The following is a 20,985-nucleotide window of genomic DNA, read 5'->3' as shown; positions in this document are numbered from 1 at the left end:
TCCCAAGGCGATCCAGCCAGCCCACCCTCACCCACCCAGCTGCCTTCGTGGCTCGAAAGGCCCAGCAACAGCAGCTCTGGCATTTGGGGGGTGGCAATGGGGTGACTCTCTCATGCAAGACCCACATGAAAGAATGGGGCTGAGTGAGCGCGGATGAAAGCTGGAGAGGGAATCTTGTTAAGCTGTGAAAGAGCAGCGTTGCCTCTCAAAGGGAGGCTGAGCGAGAAGCAGCCGCAGAGAGCTCTCTGCTCTCCCACAAACGCGAAACGCAGACCCCAATTTCCTCCGGAAAATCGAGCCGGGAGGCTTTCAAAGGCAGCCTCTCTCCCTGGTTGCGCAGAATCCTCTGCCTTAAGTGTGCTTTTGACAGATCAGACGCCGGGCAACCGCCCCGCAGGCAACAAGAGGCAGGCAGGTCACGGGGCATCCTGGCACGGAAAGCTCTGGGGCAGGGAGGGAGAGGCCCAAACCCCACAGGGCAGGAGGGCAGGCCCAGCCTCCATCTCCAAAGCTCAGCAGGGCTTGGCCACAGGGAAGCTGCCTTCCACATTGCTCCACCTGGCTCAGTGCTGCCTACACTGGCTGGCAGCAGCTCTCTCGCACTCCGGGCCGGAGAAGCTGCTGGGGACTGAAGCAGGTGCCCTCAAAGGCGGGGCTCGGCCCCTGAGCTCTGGTCTTGGGCACAGACGAGCCCCTCTCTGCCCGGGGGCCCCCAAGGTCTTCTGCCTCTTGCCCACGAGTCCTGAGCTACAGCGCCAGCCGTGAGAAAGGGAGAAGAGGGGCTCCACTTGCCCAGGGGAGAAGCCGTGAGGGCAGGGGGGGGGAGAAGCAGGGGAACCTGGTTGGCCAGGGAAAGGCCTCCTCACCTGCCACGGGGGGGGGGGGGGGCGGGGGCAGAGAAAGCACTCAATGGATGAGTCAACAGGAGTCAGAGAATCCCAGAACTGCAGAGCTGGAAGGGACCCTGAGGGGCATCTAGTCCAACCCCCTGCAGTGCAGGACTCTTTTGCCCAAGGCGAGACTCGAACCCACGACCCCAACAGGAAGAATCTCCTGCTTGACCAACTGAGCTGTCCCAGAAGGTTAAGTTGCAAGAAAGGAGATTCCGACGAAGCATTCGGACAAACTTTCTGATGGTGAGAGCCGTTTGGCAGTGGAAGGGATCCCCATCAGTCAGGGATTCGTCAGCAGCGATTCCTGCATTGCAGAGAGTTGGACTAGATGAGCCTCAGAGGTCCCTTCCAATTCTATGACGCCTCGGCATCCACCGCCAGCTGCTGGGCACTACAAGTGGCCTTCTCCCCCCCCCCCCCCCGGGGCCCCTGAATGGCCCCCTGAGACCTTGCAGGGCTTGGTCGGCCACCTGGGGCTCTTTGGGCCTCCTTCACAGGCCCTCGCACCCCCCCCCCCCGTACCCAGTGCCGGATTTACGTATAAGCTAAACCAAGCTATAACTTAGGGCCCCACTCTTCTTCTTCTTCCTCCTCTTCTTCTTCTTATCATCATCTATTTTTATTATTTATTATTTATACCCCGCCCATCTGGCTGAGTTTCCCCAGCCACTCTGGGCGGCTCCCAATAGAGTGTTAAAAACAATACAGCATGTCAGGGAACTGACATCAGAGCGAGAAGCGGAGGCAGGGCTCCCGAGCGATGCCGGAGAGGGGACCAGCATGGGGGAAGGAATTCAAGGTAACACCAATAGAGAAGAGAGGGAGATGGAGGAATGGGAGACAGGGCTCCAAGACCCTTCACCCGAAACTAGTGGAGAGAGCGCTGGCACACCCCTGCCTTCCCCTTACTTGCGCAGACGCGTTCCGCGCAGGGAACATAGGAGGAGACTCGGGGTCAAACAGCTTTTATGCTGGAAGAGGTTCAAGAAACGCCCACTGACGGATTCTGCAAGTGACTAACAGGTCACAGAGGGTGAGCTCTGACCCTAAGCATGGTTGGGCAAGCAAGCTAACTACATCTCAGGCCATTTACGCACAAGTAACCCCTCACAACCATTACACAGCATTAAATATTAAAAGCTTCCCTAAATATGGCTGCTTTCAGATGTCTTCTAAAAGTCAGATAGTTGTCTTATTTCCTTGACAGCTGACAGGAGGGTGTTCCACAGGGCGGGTGCCACCACCGAGAAGGCCCTCTGTCTGGTTCCCTGTAACCTCACTTCTCGCAATGAGGGAACCGCCAGAAGGCCCTCGGAGCTGGATCTCATGGGGGCCCCCCCAAAATATACTTCTTCTTAGTTGTATTTCACGATTAATATACTTCTTCTTAATTGTATTTCACTATTAATATACTTCTTCTTAATTGTATTTCAGTTCAACAATTACTTTGATAAAATACATATTTTGTGACGTGCAAATGGCTTGAGATACCTATTAGGTCCATAAATGACCACATAGCACATATTCAACACAAAAAACAGCAACAATTTGTTGTTGACAAAGGACAGCTGGACATAGAAAGGGCCCCATTACCTTCAGGAGCTTAAAGAAGAAGAGTTTGGATTTGATATCCCACTTTATCACTACCCAAAGGAGTCTCAAAGCGGCTAACATTCTCCTTTCTCTTCCTCCACATCAAACCTAAATCCAGCCCTGCCCGTACCCCGTACTCACATGCCGCCAATGGTGACGGTGGCGCAGGTGCGCTCCGAGAAGGCGGGGGCCGTGTCTGTGGCGCTGCTGGCCGGCCGGATGTAGTCCACCGTGACGTTGACCTGGAAGGAGAGGCAGTCAGAGGTGAAGGAGCAGCAGGGCAGAGCGTCAAGGAGGGGAGACCTTGTGGCAGAGAGAAGGAGGCGCCTGTTGCCATGGAGAGGCAGAAAGATCTGCCCGGAGGAAGCCATCCCAGCTCAGTACCAGCTGGGCAGTTCCGCTGCTTCTGGGGCAACCGTGGACTAGGGTGGGCAGGGCCAGGGAGCTGGGCAGGAGGTGGGCACCGCAGGGCTGACTCCACTTGCCAAGGAAGGAAGGAAGAGCCAGGGAGCGTGGCAGGAAGCAAACCGTGAGAACAGGTCCCAAAAATACGAGGTTAGTTATTTCACAAATAAAGTTGAGAAAAGACGGTACAGATGAAGTATAATGTGTAGCAGCAAAACACAGCCATGGGACGGGTGGAAGGGTAGCCAATTATCTTAGCGGAATGCACACTGGAGAATGTTTAATTCACCTTTTTTCTGAAAATTGATAAATAGAATCTTAAAAAAATAAATGAGGTTTGTTTGGGGTGAGGCCGCAGGAGGGATCTGAAAACCTCCCCACCAGAACGGCACATCAAATTGATGGAGTACACCGAAATGGCAAAACTAACCGGGAAGCTCAGGAATCAAGAAGAGAAGACATTTTTTAAAGAATGGGAAATGTTTATAAATGTACATTGGGCGCTCAGGTTGTGAACGTGATCCGTGCAGGAGGCACATTCGCAACTTGCAGCGGTCGCAACCTGCAGCGCCACGTCTGCGCAGGTTGCGATTCAGCACTTCTGTGCGTGTGCAAAGCGCGATTTAGCGCTTCTGTGCTTGCGCAACCGCCGAAACCTGGAAGTAACCCGTTCCAGTATTTCTGGGTTTCGGCGCGTCCGTAACCCCAAAAAAACGCAACCTGAAGCGTCTGTAACCCAAGGTATGACTTTATATACAAAATCATTGTAGGTTTCTAGTTGTAATGGTATAAAAGAATATAAGTATAAATTCAAGGTTATAATAATTTAAGATTAAAGATCTGGGTAGAATAAAGAAGGAAAGAAACTGCTGAGCTAATAAATTGAACTGGAATACAAAAAAGGGAGGTATGAGGAGGTCCGAGAACCAAGTAAATGAAAAATAATGTGATGAAAAGATTGACTATTTTTAACTATTTTTATTTTGTATTTTGTATTTTTTCTTTTTCTATTTTGTAATGTAAAAATCTTAATAAAATTTTTATAAAAAAAACAAAAACAAAATCATTGTAAACAGGTTAAAGCAATAGCAGGATTTTAAACACACTTGTAATGTAGCAGAAAGCATAGATAATCTGGGGAAATGAAAAAAATGGAGAAGTATTGATATGCAGTTGAAATAGAATCAATAGGATGGGGGGAAGTCAGGAGATTCAGAGTAATCTTGGTAATTAGATCTGGAAATGGTTTTGTTGTATGTTTATATTTTGGAAAATCAAATAAAGAATTGTTCCACACACACAGAAAAACCTCCCCACCTTTTTAGTCTGCAATCCATCGCATGGAAGAGCAGGCAGGGACTCCCTTGCCCTGCAAGGACGGAGGGGAGAGGAAGCATCCACCCCCATCTGCTCCCCCCGCTGCCTCCCTGCAAGCCTGCTCACTCCTCTGCCTTAAGGCTGGGGGTGGGAAGCCAGAGGCCCCTTGAGCCCCCAGGCAGGCAGAGCAAGAGCAGAGGGCAGCCCGGGACGAGCCTTGCCCCTGGCGGACACTTCCCTGCTGCGAAGGGAGCATCTGATGCGCCAGCAGGAGGCCCATCAAGGCAGCACATGCTGCAGCAGCCAGAGCCTGCCAGGTTGTGCACAGACAAGGCGCTTGGAGGCGAAGGCAGGCGAAGGCGGGCGCTGGCCCAGGAATGGACAAGAAGCACCAGCACCCAGGAGGAGGAGGAGGAGGAGCTGCAGGCCCAGAGGCAGAAACGCCCGAGGCTTCCCGCTTCCGCTTGATGGATCACAAGAGCATCTGAATGCAAGAAAAGCTTGCTGGATCAGGCCCAAGGCCTGATCAGATGCCTCAATGGCCACGGAGGCAGGGCAGAGCTCAGTGGTGCTATTTGGGGAAACGGGTGCAACTGCACCAGCACCGGGTCCGCGTCTTGAGCAGCCCATCTCGTGCGCCTGGATTCTGCTTAGAGTTAGCACAACAGCTGCCCTGGGTGGCATAGAGACATCCAAGGCTAAATGACTGAAACAGGATTCCTCCACCCTCCCATCCTCTGAGGAATACGGGGACGTTCAGGGCAGGCAGGGATAAAGCCAAGGCTGCGTTCAGAAGCATCTGCAGGAGTGTGAAATATTCACCGAAAGGTGGTTTTGCTGGGTTACCCGAACTTGCTGGAACAGACGGCGGGTCAGTATCCAATTCCCCACCACCACCACTCATGGCCAACGTGAGCAGGGAGGGTGCGGGCAGGAGCTCTCCCCCAGGAACACCCTGCCTGAGCCTTTCAAGACTATCAGAACCTGCAAGAGCTGCGTGGTCCCCCCCCCCCTTTCCAGAAAGACCCATCTGGAGGATTAGTCCAACAAAGAGCTCGACACACACATGCGCTAACTCTTTGGGAAATGGTGCGATGCAGCCAAGTGCAGGCGCTCGGCTTCTCTGTGCAGATCAGGAACAGTTCTCGGCGCATTTCATGCAAATGATCTGCATCTCGCCTCCTGACAGAAGCATTTGGAGCAGCTACATGCACAAGTTAACGGCACGGCAACAGATACCAGCCCTGAAAGCGTCAGAGACGAACTCAATCACTGACCCATTCATGGAAAGGCCACTAAAACGCCCAGAATAAACTGATGGAGCATCAGAAGGACGAACGGCCCCCACAGTTAAGTGCTGGTTGAATAGGCAGAGGGGTCAAGCCTTGCAAATGAGGTGCAGGGAGGGCAGGAGGCCTCCTTCCCTGGGAGCCCCCCTCCTCCCCAACACAGGACCTCCGCAGCCAGCGAGACGCTCAGAGGGGTGGGACCCAGGCCCCCACCCTATCAGAATTCCCTCCTTCCCGTTGCTCATAGCAGGCTTCCTCAACCTCAGCCCTCCAGATGTTTTTGGCCTACCATGATCCCTAGCTAGCAGGACCAGTGGTCAGGGATGATGGGACTTGCAGTCTCAAAACATCTGGAGGGCCGAGGTTGAGGAAGCCTGGCTTATAGAATCAGAGAGCTGGAAGGGACCCTCAAGGTTCATCTAGCCCACCCCCCCGGCAATGCAGGAATCTCTGCTGAAGCATCCATGACAGAGGGCCACCCAAGCTCTGCTTAAAAACCACCAAGGAATGGGAACCCACCACCTCCCGAGGAAGCCCATTCCACTGCCAAAGAGCTCTAGCTGTCGGAAGGTTCTTCCCAAAGTCTCCAGGAAAGGGGGGGGGGGGTGTTTCCCTTCTGAAGCCCTACCCAGTCAGTGCAGACAGCACTGAGTTCGATGGACCAACTGGCTGTATCACAGGTTCTGAGGTTTCCCTTATTGCTCCTGGTTTTCAAAAGTGCTCCTCCCCACCACCAACCTTTCCATATAGTTTCAGAAGAATTGGAAGGGGCAGAATTTACACTTGCCCAGGTAGATTGAGGGCACAGCATGGGTGATTCTTCTTCTAAAGGGACGTGGGTGGCGCTGTGGTCTAAACCACTGAGCCTCTTGGGCTTGCTGATCAGAAGGTCGGCGGTTCAAATCTGTGCGACGGGGTGAGCTCCCGTTGCTCCGTCCCAGCTCCTGCCAACCTAGCAGTTCGAAAGCACGTCCAAGTGCAAGTAGATAAATAGGTACCACTGCGGTGGGAAGGAAAACAGCATTTCTGTGCGCTCTGGCTTCCATCACGGTGTCCCGTTGCACCAGAAGCGGTTTAGTCCTGCTGGCCCCACTGTCTGCGGACAAACGCTGGCTCCCTCGGCCTGAAAGCGAGATGAGCGCCGCAACCCCAGAGTCGCCTTTGACTGGACTTTACTGTCCAGGGGTCCTTTACCTTTTTACATCTTCTTCTAAACTCTTTTCCCTGGTTGCATGGCTTGGGGGGGGGATGTATCCCACAGCTGCCAGAGAACAAACTGGTAGTTTAAGCTGAACTGCAGTAAGAAAGGAAGGGAGGAGCCAGGAGGTCTTTGTTCAAGACACTTTCTCCAGGAAAGACCCCCAACGGGGAGACCGGCCATAGCAGTTTCAAGGCTGTCATGTGCAGGGTGAGATCTCAAAGAGGGGTCACCTATGTGAGCCCCCATCTGCAGGCACCTTTGTAACGCGGAGCTGGTCTGCCAAAGGGCCTGGTGCCCGAAGCCAGCTCCCCACAGATCACCCGTTCTTCCGGTAGAATTCAACCAACGTCTAATGAAATCGCTTGGAAGCGCCGTGTGCAAACGAAATTTCCGTGTTGGGGGGCAGAGAAGCCACCCCACAAGGTGGTGCCCACGGGAAGGAAAGAACTTGGCGGTTCCTGCGCACAAAGCGCCCACAAGCCGCTGTGGCCTCGGGGCTCAAGGGGCTTGGAAGCCGCCACTCCAGGCAGGTGGGTCACAGGTGTTTGGAAGCAAACAAGGACTCTTCAAGCGAATGGTGGGAGGTGGAGGGTTTCAAGAGCAACTCATGCGCTGCCAGGAGGAACGCCGGCTACTGATGCATCATCGCATGCATACATGCATGCACACACACAGCGCCCCTCTCTCTCCCTCTCTCTCAGCGCCTTCCGGGTTCATCCCTCCAGCTCCACAGGCTCCCTGCCACCTCCGAGGGGAGGCAGAGACTGGCAGCCTTCAAGCCCATCAAGGCCACGAGAGCCCCTTTAAAGCCCTTTCAAAGTGTCTGGTCTCTTACAAGCCCTGCTTTGCGATGAGCATAACAATGCAAAAAGGTGATGCCGACTCAAGCGGATCACATACACACTCTCTCTCTCTCTCTCATGCGCGGCAACCTCATCATATTCCGCTAGCTGCGCAGAAAGGAGCTTCTGCCAGGAGAAAGCCAATTAAGGGTAAGGGGTTGAAGCAATTCCTGGCAGGGAAACTATTGCCATGACAAACGGGCAGGGGAAAGAGGCGGCCCGGATTCCACAAGGCGGGTTTGGGAATCAAAACGGCCATGGGGCCACCCAGCTCCTCAGCAAGGACAGAGATGCTCAGGGCAGCCCCCCCCCCCCTCTTCACCTCCCCGAAAGAGAAGGAAGTCTGGTGGCATCTCCACTGAACTCCCCGGCTGAGGCTCACCTTCCAGGAGCAAGCACCAGCCAAGTGGGACCAGGTCACCAAACCCATCAGAAGATCTGGGCGGATGAGGCCCGTGGCCCCTCCAGTCCAGCATCCTGTTCTCACACTGGCCAGCCAGATTCCCCAAAGAGAAACAAGCAGGATTCGAACACAAGATAATGATAATAATAATAATAATTTATTATTTATACCCTGCCCATCTGGCTGGGCTTCCCCAGCCACTCTGGGCGGCTTCCAACAGAATATTAAAATACAATAGTCCTTCAAACATTAAAAGCTTCCCTAAACAGGGCTGCCTTCAGATGTCTTCTAAAAGTCTGGTAGTTGTTTTTCTCTTTGACATCTGGTGGGAGGACGTTCCACAGGGCAGGTGCCACCACCGAGAAGGCCCTCTGCCTGGTTCCCTGTAACTTGGCTTCTCGCAGCGAGGGAACCGCCAGAAGGCCCCCTAAGGAGGACCTCAGTGTCCGGGCAGAACGATGGGGGTGGAGACGCTCCTTCAGGCATACTGGACCGAGGAACACTCTCCCCTCCTGTGGTATCCAGAAACTGGGGTGCAGAAACGTTGCTGCCTAAGGTAAGGTAAAGGTAAAGGACCCCTGGACGGTTACATCCAGTCAAAGGCGACTATGGGGTTGTGGTGCTCATCTCGCTTTCAGGCCGAGGGAGCCGGCGTTTGTCCACAGACAGACATGCAGTTGAAAAGGCTGATAATAGGACCCATGAAGGGGAAGGTGGGAAGTCTAGAGTTTTGGAGAAATGATTAAATATGGGTATGGGTATGTTATTTTACACTTGTAAAATCAAATAATTAAAGAAAAACCACAAAAGAGGCACAAATACAAGATGGGGGACACCTGGCTTGAGAGCAGTACATGTGAAAAGGATCTAGGAGTCTTGGTTGACCACAAACTTGACATGAGCCAACAGTGTGACGCGGCAGCTAAAAAAGCCAATGCAATTCTGGGCTGCATCAATAGGAGTATAGCATCTAGATCAAGGGAAGTAATAGTGCCACTGTATTCTGCTCTGGTCAGACCTCACCTGGAGTACTGTGTCCAGTTCTGGGCACCACAGTTCAAGAAGGACACTGACAAACTGGAACGTGTCCAGAGGAGGGCAACCAAAATGGTCAAAGGCCTGGAAACGATGCCTTATGAGGAACGGCTAAGGGAGCTGGGCATGTTTAGCCTGGAGAAGAGGAGGTTAAGGGGTGATATGATAGCCATGTTCAAATATATAAAAGGATGTCACATAGAGGAGGGAGAAAGGTTGTTTTCTGCTGCTCCAGAGAAGCGGACACGGAGCAATGGATCCAAACTACAAGAAAGAAGCTTCCACCTAAACATTAGGAAGAACTTCCTGACAGTAAGAGCTGTTTGAGAGTGGAATTTGCTGCCAAGGAGTGTGGTGGAGTCTCCTTCTTTGGAGGTCTTTAAGCAGAGGCTTGACAACCATATGTCAGGAGTGCTCTGATGGTGTTTCCTGCTTGGCAGGGGGTTGGACTCGATGGCCCTTGTGGTCTCTTCCAACTCTAGGATTCTATGATTCTAAGTTTGGGCAAATGAAGACACTTGCCCCACAGCCAGCCTTGGAGAAGGTTTCCAAAATAAAGGGCTCCTGGCCACTGTCTGTCCAGCCTCCCAAGAAGGAGCCCCCTTCGGATGATGATCCCCAAAGCAAAACCCGCAGGCTCCTTGATAAGACGCTTGATCCCCGAGGAAGGAACCGAGGCTAAAAGCAAGACAAGCCACAGGGCCCCACCCAAAGAGATTTGAAATCTGGGGAGGGGGTGCAGGGCTGGGTTCTTGGCTCAGTGCTCACTCCCCTAACCACCATGCAAAACCAGCGCACAGTCTCCACTCCCTTTTCAACTACCCCCGTCTCTTTGGCTACCAATCTGCCCTCCAGCCTGTGCCCAAATAACTGTGATCGAGAAAAAGGATGTGAATAATTGCATGTATTGCGCTGGGGGGGGGGGATAACTTATTTTACACACAGAATGTCCTCTTTCCTTCCCTGAGAGGAGAAGGCTTCCCTCAGCTCTGTCTGTGAAATGGCGTTTCCATTTTGGATGGTCTTCCTCGCCAAGCACTAGAGTTCGCTCCCACCCCAATAACACATTGGCAAATTCTCTTAACTTCCACTCCTTTGAAAGAGCTGAACGATGTTCAGGAAACAGAGGGGAAACAGCATGAAATTTGCATAATTTAGCCTTAATTTCCATTGCGAGACTCATTATCCATCTTTCTCGGTGCAGAACGTAGCCAGCTTCCTCCAAGGAGCTCCTGAAGAAGAAGAAGAGGCAGGCAGGCAGCTCTCCCCGAAGCCCCAACATTTCAGAAACAGCAAACAATCACTGAATTGGGGTCTCTGACTCTCTCACACCCCCGTTTGCAGGCTCTCCCCTGCACCCTCCATTGTGAGAAGAGGTGCAAAGGACTCGTTCTGCTTCTCCACAATCTCCTTATCCTCCTTTACAACTTCTTTGACTCTCATGTCATCCAAGGAGTCAACCGCCTCCCTAGACGGTTTCCTGAGACAAATGTATTTCAAGAACGTCTCGCTGGTGGTCCTCATGTTCTCAGCAATGTGTTTCTTTTAAGCATCTTCTTGCCTTCTCTCCCCACCTGTGTTTGTGTTCCCTTTGTTCTCTTTCTCTGGCAAAGACCTCCTCCCCCCCCCCCCCAAAGGAAGCCTTCTTGCCTCTAATTCCTTTCCTGACTATGCACATTAACACCGAGCGTCCCCTGGGCCTCCATGGTTACTTTCCAGATCTGTGCTCTACACTCCAGCGGAGTCTCTAATACTGTCTTTTTAAAGAACTCCCAAGCATTTGGGACCGATTTCCCCTCCTCTCGACTTTGCCTTTCGGCTTCCTCTTCACCAGCCTCCTCATTTGGGGAAGCTGCCTCCTCCAAAACCAAGTGTGACGATGTCGGGTTTCCAGGGCAATCGGCCATTGAAACATTTATTTAATTTAATGGCACGGCGGTCATGGCTCCCAATAGGCTTGACAACACTGACATCTCGCACCAGGCCACCCATCCAAATTAATTCAGGGTCGCTGTCTCTCTGGTCGGTCCCATGATCAACTGCTACGCAGCACAGTCGTTGAGGGAATCCAGAAATTTTAGCTCTTTGACCCCATAATCTCACCCATACACTGAGACGCCCCAAGCTGTGCCTGTCTATTTTAAAAAATAAATTTATTTATTTGGTTTTTCAGATTAAAAATTTACAGTCACATATCCAACATACAAGGGACACGGGTGGCGCTGTGGGTTAAACCACAGAGCCTAGGACTTGCCGATCAGAAGGTCGGCGGTTCGAATCCCCGTGATGCGGTGAGCTCCCGTTGCTCGGTCCCTGCTCCTGCCAACTTAGCAGTTCGAAAGCATGTAAAAGTGCAAGTAGATAAATAGGTACCACTCCGGCGGGAAGATAAACGGCATTTCCATGCGCTGCTCTGGTTCACCAGAAGCGGCTTAGTCCTGCTGGCCACATGACCCAGAAGCTGTACGCCGGCTCCCTCGGAAAATAAAGCGAGTTGAGTGCAGCAACACCAGAGATGTCCGTGACTGGACCTAACGGTCAGGGGTCCCTTTACCTTTACCTTATCCAACATACAACATAGACGCAAGATTCCATAGAATCTCCTGGACTTTCCTCCCCCCCCCCTTTTGTGGGTCCTACTGTTAATCATTTCCTCCTGCATCTTTTAATCCAAACCCTTTACCTCTCCATTGTGTCCAAAATTCACCATTAAACCACAAGTGTTATTCCAAGCTGTGCCCTTCTAGCTGGCCCTGGAATTGACAGCATTTCGGAGAAAGCCACCTTGCAACTCCTGGCTTTCTGTCTCCTTCCGCAGCAACCCAAATCTGGCCCCCAGGACTGAATTTGTAGAGCTACGAAAGCAGCTGCTCTCCAAAGCCGGCAGGAGAAAACATCCCAGGGACAGATGGGCCCATCGAGAGGCGGCTCACCCTGTACCTGCTCAGACCCCAGGCGTCAAATCCATCCTGAGTGTTCACAGAATCCCCCCCCCCCGAACATCCCTGGGCACACAGCCCAGAAGCTGGAAGAGGTTTTCTCCCGAGCAAAAGTTTCCCGGAAGGGCACGTTCTGGGGAGGTGGGAAGAGCAGGGCGGGCACAGAGCTCAAGCGCCCAGAAGCAGCAGCTCCTGCCTGCCTGCCAGCAGGACAAGCCACACGAGGGGCTCTCGGCTGCCCCCACTCTGACGCTGCAAACCTAGTCAATATTTCAAGGAGGGAAACCCTCTGCAAGCAAAGCCCCAGGATCCTCAAGAGGCAAAGTGCTTGCAGCCCCCAGCCCCTTCCCTTCTATTTTTAAAAAAATGATTTACCGTATTTTTCGCCCTATAGGACACACTTTTCCCCCTCCAAAAATGAAGGGGAAATGTGTGTGCGTCCTATGGGGTGAATGCAGGCTTTTGCTGAAGCCTGGAGAGCAAGAGGGGTCGGTGCACACCCCTCTTCAGGAAGCTCTGCGCAGCCCTCGGGAGCCCGGCGCGAAGTCGCACTGGGCTCCCAACTGCTGTGCGGAGCTGCCTGCAGCCCCGGGCTTCACCCAGCTCCACGCAGCCATCCGGAGCCCGGCGCGAAGTCGGCTGCGCAGAGCTGCCTGCATTCCGAAGCCTGGGACGCGCTGAAGAGCGCGCCCGGGCTTCACGCACCTCTCCGCAAGCCTGGGGAGACCGGCGCGACTTCGGCCGGGCTCCCTAGGCTTGCGGATAGCAAACTGTTCTGGGGGCTGGGGTCGGGGGAAGCTCGGGCTTCTCCCGCGCCAGCCCCGCGCCTGGGGGGGAAATAATTTTTTCTTTCTTTCTCCCCCCCCCAAAAAAACCTAGGTGCGTCCTATGGGGCAGTGCGCCCTATGGGGCGAAAAATACGGTAATCATTTTTTCCGATACAAACAACAACCGCAAAAGACAAAACCTTTCTTCTGAGACCCGGTGCTTCCTTACGATTCCTGGGCGCTGCCATTTCCCACTGCCATAAAAAACGGAATCCATTCATAAGAATTATAACGACCTGTTAAGAATCGCACACTTCTTGGATTAATAGCATCACGTACACACCTACAGGTCGGGTTGTATTACGGTTTCAAGCACCCCTCCCAAGGGCCTGTGGAACGCTCTGCCACCAGATCACAAGCAGATAAACAACTATACTACTTTCCAAAAACATCTGAGGGCAGCCCTGTGTTGGGAAGTTTGCTCTGCTGTGTTTTGATTAGGATGGAAGCTGCCAGGTTGGCTGGGGCAACTCCGTCAGGTGGCCAGGGTATAAGATATATTACTATATTACATTATTATTTTCTTTCACTTTATTTGCCCACTGAAAATGTTCCGTGAAATATAAATAAATAAAAATTTGCACCTTAGTTGGATCTCCTTTAACCATAAACGGCTTTCTGGGGGTTGTTGTCTTAGAAGGCAGCTCCTAAATAACAAAGGAAGGCCTGGCCTGGGAGCTGCTGCACGTCTGAATGTATTGCATTTATACCTCACGTTTTTCCTCCTAAGGAGTTCAAGGCAGGATCCATGGTTCTTGTCCCCCTCCTTGTTTAATCCCCACAGCAACCCTGTGAGGCAGGTCAGACTGAGAGAGAAAGGGACTGGCCCCCAAGGCCCTGCCCAGGGAGCTTCATCGCTGAGTGGGGATTCGAACCCAGGTCTCTGCCCGGTCCTAGTCTGGCACGCTAACCACTACACCACACGACCCCTACCACCCGAGGGGAGGGACCCAGCACTGCCTCCCCGATCAGAACGGACTGGCAGGAATCCACAGCGTCCACACAGATGAAGAGGAACTGATATTCCCAAACGGGGGAGAGAGGAATCAGAGGAAGAAGGCGCTCTCATTATTAAGTTACGGGAGCAACGGCGCATCGCCTTGCCAACTGTCAGTAAGTTTGCAGACTGTCAGTAACAAACAGAAAATTGCCTGTCAGTAAAAACAAAAACTGTGGGCGCACACAGACACACACAAAGCGGAAATTGTGCCCAGCCAGGAGAGCTATTCTAGGGAGATGGCAGAAGGTGCTTGCTTCATAGAACCAGAGGATCGTAGAGCCGGAAGGGACACCTGGGGTCATCTAGTCCAACCCCCTGCAATGCAGGAATCTCAGCTACAGCAGCCATGGCAGGTGGTCCTCCAAGCTCTGCTCAGAAACCTCCACGGAAGGAGAGGCCACCACCTCCCCAGGGAGACCATCCCACCCTGAAACGACTCTTAGCACCAGAAAGTTCTTCCGGGTGTTCAGCCATGGGTTCGAGTCGTGCCCTCCAGAGCAGGAGAAAGCAAGATGGAGCAAGAACGTTTTCTGCAGTTCCAGAGGGTAGGATTCCAACGGCTGCAATGGATTCAAATGACAAGGGAGGAGACTGATAAAACATTTAGCAATGACCTTCTGACGGTGAGAACCGCTGAACAGTGGAACGGACCACCTTGAGTCGACTGGAGGTTTTTGAGCAGGGGTTGGGTGGCCACCTGCCAGGAATTCCTTACCTGACATTCCTGCACTGCTGGGGGTTGGGATGGATGACCTTTGGGGAGCCTTCCGATTCTATAATACCATAAATTCTGTAATTCTATAAGGGCTTGCAACTCGGATTCCCGATTGTCTGCACCCCAGCAGAGCCTGGCAGGGTCACATAGCCTACTGGCCACGGGCACGTCCTTTTCCTTGACCCGGCCACGGGGCCAATCATTGGGAGAGAAGGCCAGGCATGAAAGGACCCCCCTCCCTCTCCTCCCCCCTATGCTGAATGGTTTTTCCTGCAGGAATTCCGTGCAGAGACCCAACAAAAGCACCAGTTTGGGGTCCTGGCTAAGGAGGCTCCCTTTATGAAGCAGCCGCCGAAGTCCTCCAGGGGAGGGGGCCGTGCCAGGCTGCAGGAGGGGCTGCAGAGGGGTGGGCATTGCCCAGGCTGCTTGTTCCTAGGCAGCCCCATCCCAGCCCCCTCACCCTGCGCTGCCAACGTGCAGAAAACGTGCCACGCAGGCCCCAGATCCTCTCCTGACCCCGGGAGTTGCAGGTGCTCATTAGTCGGCGAGTCACGTCCCCGGCAAGCGGCAGAAGGACGGCTCTCTGCCCCACGCCGGGCCGCCACTCGCCTGCCCACCCCCAGCCCGGCCCCTGGGCTCCCCTCCTCGCCACGGCCTGGAGGATCCAGAGGCTGTGCTTTATGGACCAGCAGCAGCGGCGGCCAAGACCGTCGGAGGAAACAAATGAGGCCTGTTTAGAGGCCGCCCGGCGCTCCATAAAACCAACGCTCCATAAAACTCCACGCTGCTGTGACGGAAGGGCAGGGGGAGCATCCATCGCACTCCCTCCGCCTCCAGGGCCCGGCGGGGGATTCCAATCTGTTCGACGGCAGCAGAGGCAGATAACCAAGTTGCCTCCCCGTGATGGCTTTCCTTTGGGGGTGCACCCGGGGGCCGGCCAGGAATGGCTCCCCAAGGCCCTGCGGAGCCAACGGGGAAGGGTTGCTCCCCTCTTCTCCCTGCACCCAGCGAGGAAGGAGAAGCTCCCCCAGAGAGGCAAGCAAGAGGGGGGCAAGGCCCCTCTCTCGGGGCAGCCTGGATCTGGGGCTCCCAGCAGCTGCAGACTGGGAAATCCCCAGTCTAGGTGGGAAACTCATGAGAGCGGGAAGGGAAGACCTTTGGGCGAAGATCCCAAGGGGCAAGTCCTGGGCTGCAGGGGTGGAGTCCCTTCCGACTCTGCGATCCTATGGTGCCCAAAATGAAACGGGAGGCTGGAGGGGGTGCCTGCTCCCCCACCCTCTTGCAGCCACTGTCACAGGACAGCGGAAGCTCAAGGCCGGATCCCTTCTGCTCCAACTATCTCAAGAACCTCCATTTCCCTCTCCAGGAAAGCCAAATCTCTCCATCGGAGCTCCGAGAAGGCACTTGATCGACTGGGAAGGCAGCAATTGGGCACTAAAGAAGTGAGATCTCCGCCTCCCCTGGACCCAACATGCTGGAGCCGCTTGGGAGGCCCAGGAATAATAATAATAATAATAATAATAATAATAATAATAATAATAACAATAATAATAATAATAATATATAATATAATGATAATTTATTATTTATACCCCGCCCATCTGACTGGGCTTCCAAAGCCACTCTCTGGGAATGGACAGGGCGGTGCCTGGGCTGCCAAGGGAGGCCATTCATGAATGGCTGCGGGGAGGTCTGTGACCCCCCCCACCTCCCCTGGACACAGGAGGAGGAGGCTGCTCTCCCCGCACCGAGAAAGGAAGAAGCTACGCTGGCAGATGAGCCAGAGAGAGGTCCCTTCAAAACAAAGCCAACACCGAGGGAGGGCAAGCTCTGCCGGAAGGCGGCCAGCCGGCCCCTTCCCTGCTGGGGCTGAGGGATGTTGCAGAACATCGGGCAGGGGCAGGAGCATGACCTCTGACCCCCAGAAACACAAGCCCACAAGCCCTCCTGGGTCAGGACTCGGAAAAGGCAGCGAGGCCTCCTGAAGCTTGGGCGTCCCAGCTGAGCCTACACACACCCACCCTCCTGTTTAGGAGCATTGCTGAGTTGCAAGGGCCCCTTCCAGGTCATCTAGTCCAACCCCTGCTCTGTAAAGGATCCCTGCCCTCCTGCGATGTCGTCTGCCAGCTCCTGACCAGGAGCAGGATAGCACATACACATACCCCATGTGCCCTGGCATCGCTTCTGGGGCCCTCCCGGGCTCAGAAAGCCACCAGGCAAGGCAGCTGGCTCAGCGGAGGGGAGGCACATTCTTGAAGGCCTGCCAAGCGCATGCCTCAGATGAGAAGCCCCCCCTCCTTGCAGGAGCCCCCCCCCCCACTCCCATCAGCTGAGACATTCATCAAGCTGCTGAGTGATTATCCCATGGTTGGCTCCCTATTCCCCTTGGAGGGAGGGGAAATGGCTGGCTGCGCAGGGAGATCTGTCTTCCCTTCTGTGACAGGAGAGTCTTGGGGGGGGGGGAATCACCCCACACGTGCCAGCCTGCCAGTGCTGCCCCCCCCCCCAATGCACACACACACACACAGAGCAGAGCAGAGCAGGCTGCAGAGCAACCGGGCTCAAACCCCAGCAGCAACGGAGTCGGGGGAGCTTGTCAGCCACACCAACAGACCACAACTGCGCAAACGGACCATTGGAAGCTAACATGAACCTGCAGGATCAGGCCCCGGTGGGCCCATCTAGCCCTGCACCCTGTCCTCACAGGGGCTGAACTCTGGGAAATCCGGAAGCAGGATCTGAACACAAGAGCCTTGTCCCCTCTTGTGGGTCCGAGCAACTGGGGCTCAGGCGCATAACTGCCTCCGACGACAGAGACCGAGCGCATCCACCCTGGCTAGCAGCCCTCGGGAGCCCTCTCCTCCTCCATGGACTGGCCTGATCCTCTTTTTCCAAAGCCACCCAAGGTGGTGGCCACCCCTGCCTCCTGCAGCAGGGAGTTCCACAGTTTAAATCTGCATCGCGATGTTCGGCCATCATCAGAACCGGCGGTGGAGAGCCGCTCTGACGACAGGAGACCATTCTGTGGAAAGCAAAGGCAGGTGCGGACGAAGGAGCATCGAGTCACAGAGCTGGGAGGTGTGGGAATGTTCAGGGATGCAGGAGAGGATATATTGTTTAATTATACCCTTTCCAACTTGTGTTAACAAGTTTACAATTTTAGCAGAGTAACATTCCCCCTTTTAAACCTCCAGTGGATGCGTTTGCTCAGGCTCGCTAAAGCCTCTCTAATAACTGTTCTGGTATTTTCCCCTTATTCCCTTACAAAAGATAAGACACGACACAGTCTTCTTCTATAAAAGTATAAAAAGTTTACTCACTCACATTCTGTTCACGATTGGATCCCAGAAGGCAGACTTAGCTTCGAAAAGTAACATATACCTGGAAACTATCTCATAAGAAGACAGCCCCTTTGTCCTCTCTTGGCTGGAAGCCTAGAGGGCATCTTTGGCTAAGCAGATGTTGCTTCTTTGAAGCATGTAGTCAAAGAGAGAGAGATGGCTGCCCTGCCCTGCGCTTTTGTCCTTACCTGCACAGGTGAGGCCACGCCCACCTCTAGCCACATGCAGAGGAAGTCTGTCCCAGCCCAGAAGGAAACAGGAAGTTGACCTGCTGCCTGGACAAACATTCCTCCCCATGTGTAAACGTGTTCACTCTAGGAATGCTGTACTTGACTGCTCTTGTGTTTCACATCCGACAGAAGGGACCCCAAGGGTCATCCAGTCCAGCCCCCGCAATGCAGCTCTGTTCCAAGGCAGGGCGTGGGGGGGGGGAGTGTCTGAAGGTGCCTCCAAGCGCAAAGCAAGGAAGCCATTCCTCATGGCAGGCGGGGAGGCTGCACCTACAAGTTCTCCCATCTCAACTGACCTTTCGCAGCCCAAGACTCTGCCCAGTTGCTGGCATCTGTTTTTAGATCAGGGGTGGGAGGGGGGCAGGAGGGGGAAATGAAAACTGGAAGATGGGTCTACACACACGACACACACACACACACACACACACACACACACACCCTGCAAGCTGCAGCCCCAAGAGACCCTCTGCTCCATCTCTGCAATCGCGTCACTGCCTCCTTCGCCCACAAAGGCCTTCTCAGCGCCAGCACGAGAACCAAAGCAGGGCACCTTTGGGTGCCACAGAAAGATGGCGGACCCCATGAGCACAACAACCTTGTAGGGCAGAGCCAGCACCCTGTCTTTGCAGCAGCAGCCGCTGTTGAAAGCCTCTTTCCTTTCCTGCAGCAGTTGGGGGGGGGGAAAGACCCAGCTAATGCTATTCTAGGCCACATCAGCAGAAGAATTGTCCCCCGATAAAGGGAGGTCAGAGTACTGCTCTATTCTGCCTTAGGCCTGGAGAACCGCGTCCAATTCTGGGCACCACTCTTGAAGAAGGATGTTGACAAGCTGGGAGGTGGGCAGAGGATACAGACCAAGGAGATCAAGGGTTTGGAAACCAAGCCTGATGGGTATGTTTCGCCTGGGAAAGTGGAGACCGAGGGGAGACAGGAAAGACATCTTCAAGGGCTGTCACAAGCTGGTTTTCTCCTGCTCTGGAGGGTAGGACTCGAACCCATGGCTTCAAGTGACAAGAAAGGAGATTCCGACTAAACATCAGGAAGAACTTTCTGACAGGAAGAGCTGTTTGGCAGTGGAACGGTCTCCCTCGGGAGGCTGTGGGCTCTCCTTCCTTGGAGGTTTTTAAGCAGAGGTTGGGTGGCCATTTGTCTTGGATGCTTGAGCTGCATTTCTGGGGGCTGGACTGGATGACCCCTGGGGTCCCTTCCAGCTCCGCATGGGTCTCTGATTCTAAGAATCCTCCTGGCAGAGAGAGGCACGATGGCACTCTCCGCTGGGGCCGGAGTGGCAGCTGCCTCTGGGCCAGGCCAGGTTCGGCAGCCTTGCCCAAGCGTGCCACGGGGCGCACGGCGGCAGGGAGCGCTCCCCTGCCAACTGGAACAAGGAGGCCGGAGCAATTACCCCACTGGGAGCCTGGCCAGAATTAGCAGCGGGGCCACCATGCTGTCAATCAAGCCCACGGGTCCCGCCTCTGGCCTTTGGCTCCCTCCTGCAACAGAGCAGCGCCCCCTAGTGCCAAACGGCAGAAGGGCCCCCAGCTGGCACTCTGCCTAGGCAGCAGGACTGGGGGGGGGGGCTGTGCTGGGGGGGGGGCGGCAGGAGGACATCTTCCTCAGCCACCCACCAAGATCCCAGGGTCCGCCTCTCTGCACCCCCTTGGCCTGGCAAAGAGGGATGCTCAGCCACTAGGGCCCATCCTGCGCAGCACTCTTCTCACAGACCGGGAGGCCTGAAAGCAGGATCCGGGCACAAGGGCATTTCCTCTGCTGCCGTTCTCTCCTCCTCCTCCTCCTCCTCCTCCTCCTTCTCCTCTTCCTTTTCTTTCTCCTCCTCCTTCTTCTTCCTCTCCTCCTCCTCCTCCTTCTTCTCCTCCTCCTTCTTCATTTCTCCTTCTCCTCCTTTTCCTCCTCCATGAATTTGTCCAATCCATTATTAAAGCCATCCAAGTGGGTGGCCATCCCACCCTGTGGCAGGGAGTTCCACTGTTTAACTCTGCACTGCTTGAAGGAGGACTTTTTAAATATATTTTTTTTTATTCAATTTTCTGTTTTGCAACCTAAAACACTCCTTTTTACATCCTTAAAATATCAGTGGCTTCCCTTCTCCTCTTCCCATGCTTCATTTTACGCATCACAAATCCCTGCATATTTTACAAAAACTATACGATTCAGTCTTCCATTATTGCATCCATCAAAGCTTATTTACACTGTTGAATTTCTCTTAATGCTGCCAGCGTTTTCAGCTGTACGCAATTATTTCCCAGGTATCCAATAAACGTTTCCCAATTTTCTCTAAAAGTATGTTCTTCCAGTTCTCTTATTCTATATGTTAAGTCTATGAGTTGTGAATGTTCTGTCAACTTAAGTTGCCATTCTCCTTTGGTTGGGACCTCACTCGTTTTCTATTTTTGGGCTAACAAAACCCGGGCCGCACTGGTAAAGTAAAGGTAAAGGTACCCCTGCCTGTACGGGCCAGTCGTGTCCAACTCTGGGGTTGCGTGCTCATCTCGCTTAAGAGGCCGGGGGCCAGCGCTGTCCAAGGACACTTCCGGGTCACGTGGCCAGCGTGACGAAGCTGCTCTGGCGAGCCAGCACCAGCGCAGCACACGGAAACGCTGTTTACCTTCCCGCTAGTAAGTGGCCCCTATTTATCTACTTGCCCTTTGACGTGCTTTCGAACTGCTAGGTTGGCAGGAGCAGAGACCAAGCAACGGTAGCTCACCCCGCCGCGGGGATTCGAACCGCCGACCTTTCGATCGGCAAGTCCTAGGTACTGAGGTTTTACCCACAGCGCCACAGTCAAGGCAGAGGCGGAAGAGGCCTTGGGAAGCAACGCAGGGGCTGCGCTTTGCAAAGAGTGCCTGCTAAGCCGTTGAGGAGCAGAAGAAGGCTCTGGCTGGGGGACGCTGAGAGATATTTTAATATACAGTTATACTTCGTGTTGCATTTGCTTCA

The 20,985-nt window shown here is 53.9% G+C and overlaps 1 protein-coding gene across 1 annotated transcript in view; it reads right to left on the bottom strand.

The window, feature by feature from the left end:
- Positions 1 to 20,985, bottom strand: part of SND1 (staphylococcal nuclease and tudor domain containing 1) — a 232,189-nt gene that overhangs the window by 119,199 nt on the left and 92,005 nt on the right. Inside the window, exon 12 of the mRNA XM_028746419.2 lies at positions 2,628 to 2,728. Within this exon, the coding sequence (XP_028602252.2) occupies positions 2,628 to 2,728 (101 nt within the window). The remainder of the gene's footprint in view (positions 1 to 2,627; positions 2,729 to 20,985) is intronic.

This window comes from Podarcis muralis, chromosome 10 (assembly GCF_964188315.1).
Source record: "Podarcis muralis chromosome 10, rPodMur119.hap1.1, whole genome shotgun sequence".
Taxonomy (NCBI): domain Eukaryota; kingdom Metazoa; phylum Chordata; class Lepidosauria; order Squamata; family Lacertidae; genus Podarcis; species Podarcis muralis.
This window is presented reverse-complemented; position numbering and strand designations above follow the sequence as displayed.